The following is a 13411-nucleotide window of genomic DNA, read 5'->3' on the forward strand; positions in this document are numbered from 1 at the left end:
CTGATTGGCCGGGGCGCGCTGAAGGGGGCGGGGCCAGCACGGGTATTTAAAGGAGCAGGCGCGGCCCCGCGGGACAGGGAGGGGCAGCACTTCCCCTGTTGAAACTGTGAACTTTCTATTGGGAGTTCTCATTTGTAAAAAACAAACTTCAGAATCAGACCAAAATACCATATGATCCTGCATATAGCTCAGTCATTTGTAGTGCATTTATATATTCACTATAAATTACTTAATTCCTCGTTTTAGAGTGGAGAAAAAGAAGCATTTTCAATTGCCTTTACCCAGAGTTTGATGCAAAAGTAACTGGTTAAATCCCACAGAGAAGGGGGGGTTGTCTTTGAGAGAGCAATCCCACTTACAGTACTGATCCTGAATGTATCACTGCATGCTTACAAGGTGACAGATTTGATTTCTTTTTCAATACAAAGTTTTGAAGGTAACAGGATACTGTATACAAAGTGTTACTGTACCATTTCTGACCCACAAAGGCAGAGACTGTGCCTAGCAAGATTTTTTTTAGCAAGAGAACTGAAGATCGGTAGATGCATAACAATTATTGGCCAAAACTCACTGTAGTTACTTCACACTTGTATCTAGGCCAATGGGTTTATTTCAACTTGAATAAAGTAGTTTTAATTGGTAGTACTCAAGGAAGAAAACCAGAAAACTCTACCAAAATTTAATCAAATCGTACTAAAATTTTACAGAATATTGTAAATTACCTTTATGACAAACAACTAACGTTTAAAGGATAAAAATGTGTATATATGTAAAAAAAAATTAAACCACATCAGTCAGTGTCTGCCTTCATGGAATACAGATGCCCTTTTTTCCCCTGTAACAGGCTATTGACATTTGATTACCTTCCATTAACCTTGAAATCAAGAAGAAGAAACTACAAATACCAAACTGTTTAGCAGCATGGAGGCAAGAACTCCCAGTACACCTGATGTCACACCATCTCCTCCCAACACAGCTTGGAAGAGCTCCCTGTGCATTTTAACAAAAACCATGATAGAGAAATAAAAAATTTGTCTTCTGGGCTCAGAGCAAGAGAACAACAGTAAAAACATGAACACTGAAATCTCATGCTACAATCATCAATCAGCTTTAAAACATCTGACCATCTTTGTCACCAGATTAAGTTAAATTACATGCAGTTTTTGTATCTTCATTATATAATATAATCTATTTTTTCCTCAAATATTTACCTCATGTTCTGTAGTGTTCTACCTATACTTTCAATTTCTTTATTATTGTTACATTCACTTTGCAAAACACTGACTTTACAATAAGAATTGGATTGTTGTCTAGATCACAGTCACTTAAGCATTATGCATCCCTGGGTGATTAAATGGACCACTCATTAAATTAGCATTTCAGACTGTAATTCACAGAGACTACAGCATAATTAAGTCTCCCTCTCCCCTCCCCGTCTGTTTTTCCCTTGATTTTATAACCAAAGTGTGGTAACAACCTGTTAATGCAAATATGCAGAGCCTTACCTGCTCCATTTCCAGCAGCATTTCAGGCACTGCCAAGGCACAGAGGGAATTAGCAGCCTGGGAAATCATTGCAGCTCAACTGTTCACTTGTCCCTTTGTCTGCTGTGCCTGCAGAGAGCACATGGACTGAGAGCAGCACTGGCTCTGCTGACCTTTGGAACCAAAACACACATCCAAGCCCTGCATCACGTGTGGCTCTGATTCCTGTTAAGCTTTTGGTCTGGTCCCAGTGGTACCATTTAAGCAGCTCAGTATGAGCTTAAATTTTTACCTCATAACAGCCAACATGAGCAAGCACAGCCATTGTGTGCATGAGATGCATTCAAAGCACTGGCACTGAGTGTTAGACAGTTCGTCTTTTATGGCAAACAGGAGGAGGGCTCTAATTAGGTCAGGCAGGTTGAGAATTCCAGGAGCTCTTCATGTTACATTTCAACTGAGCACAGCCCAGCTCTTGCTACAATACAGCCAAACAAATGATCAGAGATTTATGTTAAATCATGGATTTTTCAATTAAAAAAAATCTTCTACAACATGAAAATAATGGATTCCTGCAGTGAATACTCATGTCAGTTGAGCTACAAATGTCAAGGTTTCAGTTTTTAATATTTCATAGTGCATGAAAGCAAAAAAGCCTCCTAGGCTGAAGTTGACTAAAAGCCCTCAACTTCCCCTTGACTTCCATTCTTTGCTTCTCCCCCCACTGCTCTCTCTATGACTTATCAATGTTTTACAGCTCAAGGATCACCCTTGCTGTAAGACTAGCAGAATTATTTGCTGGAGTTTGTCTTTTTTTCTGTCAGTATAAGCCTGCTCATGTCAGCTATATCAAACAAGGATGTATGATCCCTAAAAGCCCAGTTCTGTGACCCTTGCCATTCTTGGCTTCCCTTGGCATATTTGTACCTTCAGTCAACAAAAAAAAAAGTACCTTAAATCAGTGTCCCCAGTTTTATGTTTTGAGTTTGGTGGAACCTTCCATTAACATTCAGACATTAACATTCCTCTACAATTTTTTTTACTCCATTTACACCCTTCAGACAAGAAAACCTTAATTTTTTTTCTCCACAAGGAGAGAACTCCAGTATAAAATACTTGTAGCAACTTTATCAAAATCTCTCAACACTTCAGGCTGAATACCAACTACTCTCTTAATTAAAGCACTGAAATTAATCCTCATCCTCAATCTTCAAAGGATCAAGTAATCCAGCAAATACACAAAGATGACATTAAAAGAAAACATCGAGCACCTTCTTTCCTTGGATTTAATGTGCATTTTTTGTATATCATTTCCTAGGAATTATGAAATCTCTAAGTTCAAGTTGTCAGCATAAATGCAAATAAATTCTACCAGCTAAGCTTTGGGTACTGCCTCTGCAGCACCTCTGTGTAAGATAGCTGCATAGACATAAAATAACAAAAACACAGTTCCACCTTTGACTTAAATTCAGTATTTGCTTTTGTATTAAGAGAAATAAGAGAATTGCAGGCTGCATGTTTTGTACAGTTCAGCTAAATAATTTCCCTAAGACTAGAGAATATGTAGTTTTTGAGGCAAGACTGACATTGGGCTTTATTTTGAAGACAAGACTAGAAAAAAAGAACATTAGATGAATCCCACTGTAATGTAATTTTGTGTTTTATACCTGGTTTGCAAAGGAAATAGACAAATTCTTTAATTTAAAATTTTTATTGCGCCAAAATGTTCCTAAATTTCAATGCAGTTTAACAGATTCTTTCCCCATTGCCAAAGTTCCAGTCTGTACAAAGCATGTGAGTTCTGTGGTGCCCTCCCACCCAAGTGAGAGAGGTTCTGTTGTTATTCCCTGTCACTGTGGCACTGATCACACACAACAGATGGCTACAAAGATTTTATGGCAGTTTAAGAGTCCAGTGGACACAGCATTGCTCTTAAGACACTAATCTTAGTCACAGTACACAAACATTTAGAGAAATGCAGTCGATTTGACTTTGACCTGAACAGCTGCAACACCTAGCCCCAGGATTGAAATTCACATATACTGAATATAGATCCTGTAAAATATCAAAATTAAGTGTATAGTCCCATTTCTACTCAGGTTCTATAGTGTGTAGGCCCCAGAAGTAAAAAGATCTCTTGGCAGTATTGCTGCCATTGGTACCAAAGCAGCTATAAACAGCAAAATTAATTTAACATAGAATTGTATACACTGGATAGATGCGAAAAAAAAATTAAAAACATAAAAATCAAAAAACTCACATGAAATCAAATTTCATTTGTAATCATAATCTCCAGTGCTTATTCTCCTTTTCCAAACTCAAAATGCTCTGTTCAAAACCTAACTAAGCAGCCTCAGCATATCCAAAATGTGCAACAGTGAACACTTTTCAGAGTTCATGCCTGTAAGGATGTTACCAGGAGTCAGGAACGTGCTGTCACCTGTTGCTTCTCAGTAAAACATAGTTTTTCTAAAAATATATAATTTTAGATAATTTCTCTAGGGCTCCTACTGATTTGTATTATATACAGCATCCAAAGTCACCTTGAAGAGGCAGTCTGTTGAAGTCTTGAGCATACGAGTTTATGGGTGATTTAATTTCTTGATACCAAGAAGACTTCAAATTTTGTTTTTATTACCTGCAATGGAAAAATGTTAATAAGAGTGAGTTTTCCATTTATTGCTCCTACCACATTAAGTAATTTCTTGTCTCCTGGGGAGCAGAAAGCCCTACAATGAACCTTGCAGGCAAGCCAGGATTTCAAACCCTGGAACAGACACTACAATGAAACTCTCTCCCCCACCCTGCTTCCCTTAGTGTGCCCCCATGTTCTCTCCATCTGTTCCTCCACTCCCCATTTATCTGCAGGCCTTTTGCACCTTTCCTTGGCACCTTCAGTGGTGTAAGGTCCTGCCAGGTAGCAGCTAAAGAACCAGGGTGCAAAGGGGTCTGGCTGAGCCACTTGTACCCTATGCCCTGTGCAGGAGACACTTCCTGTCACCTCATCAGCAAGAACACGTGAGCTGGTGACAGAAGGAAAATGGCTCTGCTGTCTGACCTGGCATACCACCTATTCCTGCCAGGCTGTAGGGATCTGGCCTGGAAAGTACCCTGGGAATGCCCTATTGATGGCAGCCTCCAACATCTGCTGTGGAACAAGAGACGTCATTCACCTCCCTCAGATGCAGCAGACTGTGCAAGACTCTCATACCTTCCTTGGTTAAGCTTAAGAGGGACAAAAGCTACATCAATCTCACACTTACCTTCTTTTAAAGGTGTTTTTGGAGGAATGTTTTCCTTGCTATCATGCTGGAAAGCTTTGGAAGGATCAAAGCGTTTGATGCCCTGTACTGCACACAGCTGCTCCTGCAGCTGCCTGTTGGTTTGCTTCTCCTTGGCTAACAATGCACGCAGCTTTGACACATCCTAGGCAAAACCAGACTTGGATATTAGATGAAGAACAGGAGAAGAGTCTGCTTCATCATTTACTGAGAGAGCCATTTTGCCTAATGCTAAACATAGAGACAATTATTGGTGGCATTAAAACACAACCCAAACACACAGGTGTAGAGAAACCAGCAGCACGTGCAGGTACTGTGTAACATCACTAAGCGGTATGGCAGTCTGAAACTTTCAGCAGATGAGTTATTAAGTCTAGGACCCCCCAAAATGGTAAGGAAAGCCAACCAAGCTAAGACTAAAGGTATTTATTTGTACTGCTGATCCCTCTGTATGTTGTAAATTCAGTCAAAAATAAAACACTTGGCATTTCTGGAGTCTGGTGGTTTATTGTAATCTGCTTCATGCAGAGAATTTAAAAACTAAGAAATAAGTAGCTTGCAGGACTAATATGTAAATATTTAGAGTAACTAACAAACATTAGTAATGTGCAGATTTATAGTTTTTCATTTCACAAACCTGCTTCAGGTGGACATTGTCTTCCTTCAGCTTCATAACATGCTTGATTTTTTGCTTCATGTTCTGGTGGCCAAGTAGTTTAGCATATGCATCACTCAGTTTATTCAGTTGTTCTTGGGCTGCCCCATGCTCCTCTAGGAGAGCATTCTTCTCTGCTTCAAAAGCATCTAGTTGTTGCTGAAATAAATGTCAACATCTTAGAAATCTTTCAACTAAGCACAACTTTTTACTGAACTGAAATCTACTAAGGAAGATTAGTTTGGGAAAGGGAATAGCTGGCTCATTGGATAGCAACTTAGGAAACCACTGCAGAATAAATGCCTTAGAATGGGAAGCAGCATATTTACTTCTCAAGAGTAGAACCTGAGCCAAGAGCAAAAGTCTTATGTCAACAGATACTAACAAACACCTACTTCACAACACACCTGAAAAGGCTTAACTTTGTTATGTAAATCTTCATACAGTTTACGCCAGGTCTGGATCTCTTTCTTTAAGGTAGAGGTCACATCTTCACTTATGGTTTTCCTAAAAAGCAAGGAGCAGAGCTTTGTTATGTTCCTTGTTAGCTCTCAGCACTTCTTCCCAATAAAACTTGGCTATGTCATCATATGCAGTTTAAGTTTGAGAAAGTCACCTTGATCTTTCTGCTTCAAGTTCTCTTTTCAGATCTTCAGTTTGCTCCTCGAGTTTCTCCTGAAGTTTAGTCATTTGTGCAAGGCAAGACTCTTTTGTTCTCTCTGTTTCTGCTTCTTTTAGTGCAAGCTTGGTCTGGACTTCTAAAAGCATCCTGAGGAAGATACCATAATTTCTTAATGAGCCCTTGATTTTTTACTTCTTTTTTCCACTACACTGAATCTAAAACCCACAAGTAACCACAGTTGAAAAGTTAGTAGAACTGAATAAAGGTTTACATAAAAAGTGCTACAAAGAAAACAGAAGTACAGAAGGCAATTAAGTTTAAGATGAACAACATTTTTACCTTTTCCTATAAGGATGCAAGCAGTCCTTTTGAAGCAAAGAAAGATTATGTTGCTCATTTAAGGTTGTTCAAGTCAACAGCTTTCAGCAGGGATGGTTTAGTAGTTAAGCTTTACATGGAGAGATTTGCTCAAGCAGGAACTAATCAAGACTGTTCAGTGTGGATGTATGCAAGACTTCAAAAACCCTACACCCAAAAGCACTGACGCCCTCTACAGCCCCAGCTGTTTGCTCCATCCCTTCCCTGCCACCTCAGCCAGGAAACAGCTCTTCAGTTTTTCTTTTACCAGCTCTAATGAAAACTGGAGACATTAAACAGGTGGGAGGAAAGAAAGGGCAGCATCTTAACCAGCACAGAACCATAGAGAACATGGATCACTAAACTGCTGTTAGACAGTCAGCAGCATGTTCTCAGCTACTGGCCTAATCCAGCTTCTTGGGTGTTGTTTCTCATCAGCTGCACTGTGGTGCCTCATATTAGGCAGAGAGAGGACCTCAGTTTATACCATCACAGTGTGGCAACTCATGGATGATTAACTGGCATCTGCTTGTGAGCAGAATTTGAGGTGACATCATTCAGACTGGAGTGGCAGAGAGTGAGTTCTGCATTAAGTATTTTTTTGTCACCCCTGGGGATCTCATTTGCAGAACAACCACTGTAACTGATATTTCTGGAAGAGACAATATTCCTAGATATTTCAGTCAAGTATTTTCCTTTTCCTCTATGTTCCACATATAAACAAAAGTCAAAACTGATTGGACAGACCAGTTTTCTAATGCATATAAACTTAATGATTCTTGTCTAGCATTATTTTCAACTTTCTGGACTGGGAAAAAAAAAGAAACTTCAGCTTACACCAAATACTGATCTGACCTTTAGAACATCACATGAGGTTCTAGTTAGAAAGGCAAGCCTCAGTTTGCATTCTTTAGCTTAAGAAAAAGTCTGTCTGTGTAGTACCTTGCATATTCTTCATTTGCTTTGTTTTTAGTGCATTCTGCTTCTTGAAGCAACTGCAGATTCTCTTGGCCTACTTTTTTCAGGCTGGCAACTTCTTCTCGCAGAGAGGAATTCTCCAGTTTAAAACTGCAAATTTCTTCAGCTGATGCTTTCTTGTAGCTGGTATTACAGTACAAATAAGAAAAACCTTGTTACTTCAGGCAAAATACAGATGGAAATGTTCACACCTTACAAGAGCAATACAAGCTTGTGCTAGCAAGTATCAAAGATTTTATAACCTGAAGATATGGCAGTGTACAGGCATACAAAAGGTAAGAAAGAAACCACAACTCCACAACAGCTCCATAGAGCCATAAGCAGTAACACTATGACAAACTCTGGGATACAGCTATTACTATATTTTGTAGGTATTTTAAAACATAAAGGACTTACTCCCTCTGAAACTTATTTTAAACAGTAAAGCACCTACTGTCTGTAGTTAGCATTGGCAAATATCCTACAGGATCCTTCATGGGTGACACACATACCTAGTAATAACAGTATTTTTATATACTTTCTACACCTGAATATGTAAAGGTAAAAGAATTACGTAACTGTAGGAAACTACTTTCAATGCAAATTTTGAGTCTATATAGGTCTTGTGGCAAGATATTGCATTGTCAAGAACACCATCACTAGTTACAAATCTCTTTGTGATTCAAGACCACTGAACTCCTCCAACTGGTTACATTTTGGAAGAAGAAATATCCAACTTCTTGAACTAGATAGTGATACTGTGTCACTATACTAGCCTAGTACTCAAGAAATAAATTCTTAATGCCACCAAACACCATCACAAAATCCTCTGCTCAAATGCCATGCCAACACTCACACGTGGCACATAAATGAACAGTAGATTTTATTGTCATCTTAGAGATAATGCCTGTCCTATACATTAATAAAACCTAAATACCTTTCAAAGTCAGCTATAATCTTTGCAAGTTCCTGTAGCGTATTGCTGTGCTCTTCTTGGATTTTCAATACCAAGTTCCTGCAGCGTCTTGCTGTGCTCTTCTTGGATTTTCAATACAGCACTGCTATGCACTGCCTTGATTTGCTCCAACTCTGCATTCTTCCTGAAATAAAAAATCTGCATTGCACTCTGGAGAGAAGCATGTGTGAATGCATCACCAAATGCTGCTATCAGTTACAGAAAGCTTGAAGCAGCAGCAATAAATTAATTGTGACAAACTAGTAATTTCTTACATACTAAAGCACAATCTTCATAACAGGTGTTACTAAGGATTGGCCCCGCCCCTTATTTTCCAAGGGAGCTATAGAATAGACTGAAGACCTAATAGTAAACTTAAACAAGAAACAACTGGCTTGAAAATATTTTTGTCATAGCCTTCTCCAGGACAGAAATAGCCAGTACAACATGCACAGATCTTATCCAGCACAGCAAAGTCAGAGCACTACAATACCAGCCTTTCAAGCAAATCCCAACTGGCTTTTTTTGTTTTAAATTACAGCAATGTAAAACTGACTCAAATTACTATTGATACTGACTCAAGTTACTAGTGCTAGAGATTAGATCTCATCACTATCAATAATCAACAATCCACAAGAAATAACTTCAGATCTGCTCAGGTCTCTAAAACCTGAATTGGGCTCAGAAGCTCTGCTTACACTACTAATTTAATATTTTTCCTTTCAAAGCTTGAATCAGAAAGTTTCTTTCACAAACCCTTTCAACTCTTCTTCCATCTGTGCGAGTTCAAGACCTTGAGATTTGATTTCTTGTTCCAGTCGCTTCACCAACTTTTCAGCTTTCTTCTCCTTTGCATGCAATTTATTCAGCTCCTTCATGGTACCATTCAGCTCTTCTTCCAGAAGATGTCTCTCATTTGTTACTTCATCTTCAAACTCCAGTAACTTCTGCTGCATTGATGCAGATGACTCCTGCATGCCAGAGTACCACAGATTTTAAAACTACCAGTACTTCCTAGGTAGTTAAGAGCTAATTTGCAGTGTTTAAGTTTCGAATCTATGGGAAGAACCAAAACCCCCATCCCACCAGGAATGGTTCTTAGACCTATTAGATTACATAAGCTTCTGCAGGCCTGTATCCACTTTGCCATATTAATGATAACTTAATCTGTGGAATGCATATCTAATGTGCAAACAACAATTTTTAGTGCCAGTCCTTTGGATTGCAATTTATTTTTAGACTAATTCGTAGCCTGTATTTACCTTCTCTTGCTGCAGCTGAGAGATGACCTCCTCATGTTTCTGAAGGAGTTTTTGGTGTTCTTTTTCCACCAAATCAATTTTTTTTTTCAGGGCTTCTATTTCAGCATTCATACTCAGGAGCTGTCCTTTGGCCTCAGACACCTCTTTCTCTGCATAGAAAAATTTCCAATATAACAAATTCCCTTTTCTATATTCAAATAGCTACAACATATTAATCATAATACTTCCATTCTATCTTCATTATTTCCTTGCCTAACTACCAAAAACACAAAGAAAACCCCCCACAGAACAAATCCATACCTACAACCCATCTGGAAACTCCTCAAAATTGGCTCAGGGTAACCACTTTAAAATCATTTTAACAGTAGGAGTGTTTGGACCAAGCAATTGGCCTTCACCAGAAGAGCAGGGAAAAGCAACTACACAAGTTCCCCAAAGCTTCTTCCACAAGCTAGCACACAGAAGGCAGCTGGTACAGAAAAGTGAGTACATGTCTCGGATGGCAGTTGCTAGAGTTGGGAGAGGAGGAGTAAGGAGGTGAAGAAGGATCCTTGCCACATTCCCAGCACCTCAGTGAATCTGTGAACAAGCTGCTAACAGTGAATTCACACAATGTTATACTGCTTCTCAGTGAAGAGTAAGGAGCAAGAACTTCTTAGTGTTCACTTTTCAGATTAAAGCCACTCCTACAATTTTCATTGTATACTATGCACCCAAGTCACCCTCCATGGAAACACCAATTCAGACTTAAAAGATGTCAGATGTGATTTCCCTGTTGTTAAAAACATGCCTTGGTGTTTCCAGCTGGAGCTCAGAGACTTGACTTCTCATTTAGAAGAAAACAGTCTGAATTGACAGTTCAGAAAACACCTATTTGAGGTGCTTTAATCCCTGGGAGTGATCCCACATACGGAACAGTGTACAAGAACTTACAACTACCTTTCTCTTGTTGAAGCAACTGACACCTCTCATTAAGTTCTTTCATCAGTTTACATGACTCTTCCTCTTTTGCTTTGAGGGTATTCCTCAGGATCTCAATATCTTGGTCTTTCTTACTCAGTGTCTCCTCCATCTGAGCAACTTCTAGTTTGTATTTCTCTGCTGTTTCTGCAACACTACTGTAGAAGAAAATTCAGGCACTTGTTACCACTAAGTTTTGTATGTAAGCTTACACATCAACACAAAGGAAAATGCTTAGGACTGTTGGTTTTCAAGAGGAAAACTGCCTTCTTGACAATAATTTGTTGTTACCTGAGCTCTGTAATATATTCCAAGAGTTTTTCAGTGTCAGACTTTTCTTCAACTTTCTCTCTCTCAGTAGCAGACCTAAAATCAGACAGTTTTTATGACAGATGTATTTTAAAAAAATCCAGAGTTCAGTAGTAACACATACTTTTCATCTCCCAGGTTGGCTGAAAAACTGATATTGGCTCTAAGAGGTGATTCTACCCCTTTTTCATCCCTGTTCCAGATAGTCTTCTCATTGTAGTAAAGATGCTAAGCCACATTTTGCCACAAGCAACACACCACAAACACAATAATGCATTAACATAAGGCAGTTTTTTTAGCAAATCAGCATCTCCTCCCTTTATGACCTGCACTACCTGCATTATTACCTTTGTGTATTTTCACAGCCAAGTTTGTTCTGCAGTGCCAGTTGTGCCAATCTGACATTGAACATGGCTGGAAGTTCATCCCAGGTCACTATCCTCAGCAACAGGCTGCACGTTAGTGCACTGTTCCTGTGCAGCACATGACATTTTTTGGGCAGAATAGAAAGTGCTGAGTTAGAACCCACTCTCTATCTACTTAGAGCTGCTGAAACTAAGACTCTGCAGTTGCCTTTCTTCAGAGCACGTGTCTGCACCAAAGCAGCTCTGAAGGCACCACAATGGCTCTTTAGTGCACTTCTCTGGAGAACATGAATGTGTTCATCAAATCCAAGCCAAATGCCTGCTGAATTAGGACTTCAGCTCCTGCTCTAATGCTTTTCTATTCTTGCTTATTCCTGACTTAGTAGTCTAAAGGGCCAGAAATATCCCATCCATACAAATGTCCTCCTCCAACCTGAACAACAATTCTTTTCTAATGACCTATGTCTGCCCTCCCCAGCCCATACCCAAGAAAACCCCACCCACCACACTGGAAGACAAAAGCTTGACATGATACAGTTTGTATTTTGAAAATTGATACAATAGGTACACTAGAGAAACACTAGTGTATCTAGTGTTTCTCTAGATACACTAGAGAAACAATGTTTCTAGTGGTTGTTTTATCAAACCACAGCAGTTGTTAGAACTTCATTCCACTGTATTTATTCCAAACACTGATAATGTCTGTTTCTTCTCAGTAGGGAGACAGCCTTGATTTTGGTTACTACAAAGGATAAGCATGGAAACACAGCCAGGTCATATCATATCATGTAATTATCTTCCTAGCACTTACAATTTTTCTTCTAACTGTGCTACTTTTCCTTTTGAATGCTCTAGATTCCTTTGCACTTCCTGCAGCTTCATTTCCATGTTTTCCTGCTTTGCCAGTGCACTCTGAAAAAAACCAAAATGCACCATATTAACATTAAAATGAGACTTAGTAAATAAAAAGGCATTGTGGGACACAGTGGTGAAATAAAATTTAATCATCACTCCTGTTTAATGATAGCACCAGCTATTATGCTAAATGTGATTGCAAGTATCCCTCTGTAAAGATATCAGCCACTTGTTGAACAACAACCACCACCAAGAGCTTCAAACTATACTGAGGATCACTGGCTTTATTCCTGAGCGGCTCAGAATTAATGTCCTGTACAAATGGTCATACCTTTTCCTTAGCATCCCTCATGTTTCTGAGCTTCATCAATTCCATGCACAAGCTGCTCATTTTCTTCTGCACACCATCTTCAGACAGCTGGTTAGAAAAGAAGATAAAACCACTAAGTGTAAGTCCTTTCTATGAATTGCTGTTCACACAACCCTTTCCAAGTGTTCCCCTCCTACTCTGTTTAGACAGGAGGGCACAAGATCCCAAACCAGACATGCTTTACATTAGAACACCTGCTGATCAGCAAGTAAATCTTCCTCTTGCACAGGAAGCTCAATAACAGCAAAGACAAAGCCAAGATGCATTTATTTGTCTGAATACCTTTGACTTTAGTAGCTCATTGCTTCTTGTTAGCTCCAGAAGTTGTTTCTTCAGGCATGCAACATTTGCTGAAAGAGAGGTTTTCTCCTGAACTGCAGCACTCAGCTTTGCTTCCATCTTTACAAGATCTTCATCCAGAGCATGAAGTTTTTTGTCCTGCTCTCCACGTTCTCTCACTAATGCACGAATCTAAAACATGAGGTATTTTCTTTATTTCCTACTATCATTAGTTTAGGCAAGTAAACCACAGGCATAGGTATCCAAACTGTATTTACTTTCATTCAGAACATGTATCTGCAACTCTCATTCACAGGAAAGAAATCACAGAATTACCACAATTCCCCATTATCACACACCATACAATAGGAACATTTCATCTGACTTATTTTATGCTTCCAAGCCAGTACAAAATGTTAAAATTAAAATAGTCTTAGGTTTAATGGGCAACAGAAGCCAACTCTGTTTTTTGGCTGTGAGAGACAAAAAGGCAGAATGTGACATTGAGACACGAGGCACCAATTACCACACTGAAGTCTATTGATACAGTCTAGAGTGCCTCTTAAGCATTAAAAGTATGACAATTAGTGAGCAAAGATTTTAGCTAGAGATTGTTCAATAAAACAGAACCTTTTTGAGGTAGCCAACAGAGTTCTGTTTTTGAAAAGACTGACAGAATAGTCATTCACAATCAGCAGGA

General features: G+C 39.1%; 2 protein-coding genes across 2 annotated transcripts in view; both read right to left on the minus strand.

The window, feature by feature from the left end:
• MAT2B (methionine adenosyltransferase 2B) overlaps window positions 1-1574 on the minus strand; it is a 12680-nt gene extending 11106 nt beyond the window's left edge. Inside the window, exon 1 of the mRNA XM_005418841.3 lies at window positions 1506-1574. Within this exon, the coding sequence (XP_005418898.1) occupies window positions 1506-1574 (69 nt within the window). The remainder of the gene's footprint in view (window positions 1-1505) is intronic.
• A 1605-nt stretch (window positions 1575-3179) lies between these two features.
• Window positions 3180-13411, minus strand: part of HMMR (hyaluronan mediated motility receptor) — a gene marked incomplete at its 5' end in the record, with an annotated part of 12555 nt that continues 2323 nt past the window's right edge. Inside the window, 15 exons of the mRNA XM_031055182.1 lie at window positions 3180-4122; window positions 4748-4910; window positions 5403-5579; window positions 5828-5927; window positions 6037-6189; window positions 7342-7500; window positions 8294-8317; window positions 8364-8456; window positions 9068-9282; window positions 9574-9722; window positions 10513-10691; window positions 10825-10899; window positions 12019-12119; window positions 12394-12480; window positions 12715-12903. Coding sequence (XP_030911042.1) covers window positions 4103-4122; window positions 4748-4910; window positions 5403-5579; window positions 5828-5927; window positions 6037-6189; window positions 7342-7500; window positions 8294-8317; window positions 8364-8456; window positions 9068-9282; window positions 9574-9722; window positions 10513-10691; window positions 10825-10899; window positions 12019-12119; window positions 12394-12480; window positions 12715-12903 — 1884 coding nt within the window. The remainder of the gene's footprint in view (window positions 4123-4747; window positions 4911-5402; window positions 5580-5827; window positions 5928-6036; window positions 6190-7341; window positions 7501-8293; window positions 8318-8363; window positions 8457-9067; window positions 9283-9573; window positions 9723-10512; window positions 10692-10824; window positions 10900-12018; window positions 12120-12393; window positions 12481-12714; window positions 12904-13411) is intronic.

Source organism: Geospiza fortis, unplaced genomic scaffold (genome assembly GCF_000277835.1).
Source record: "Geospiza fortis unplaced genomic scaffold, GeoFor_1.0 scaffold55, whole genome shotgun sequence".
NCBI classification, from domain to species: domain Eukaryota; kingdom Metazoa; phylum Chordata; class Aves; order Passeriformes; family Thraupidae; genus Geospiza; species Geospiza fortis.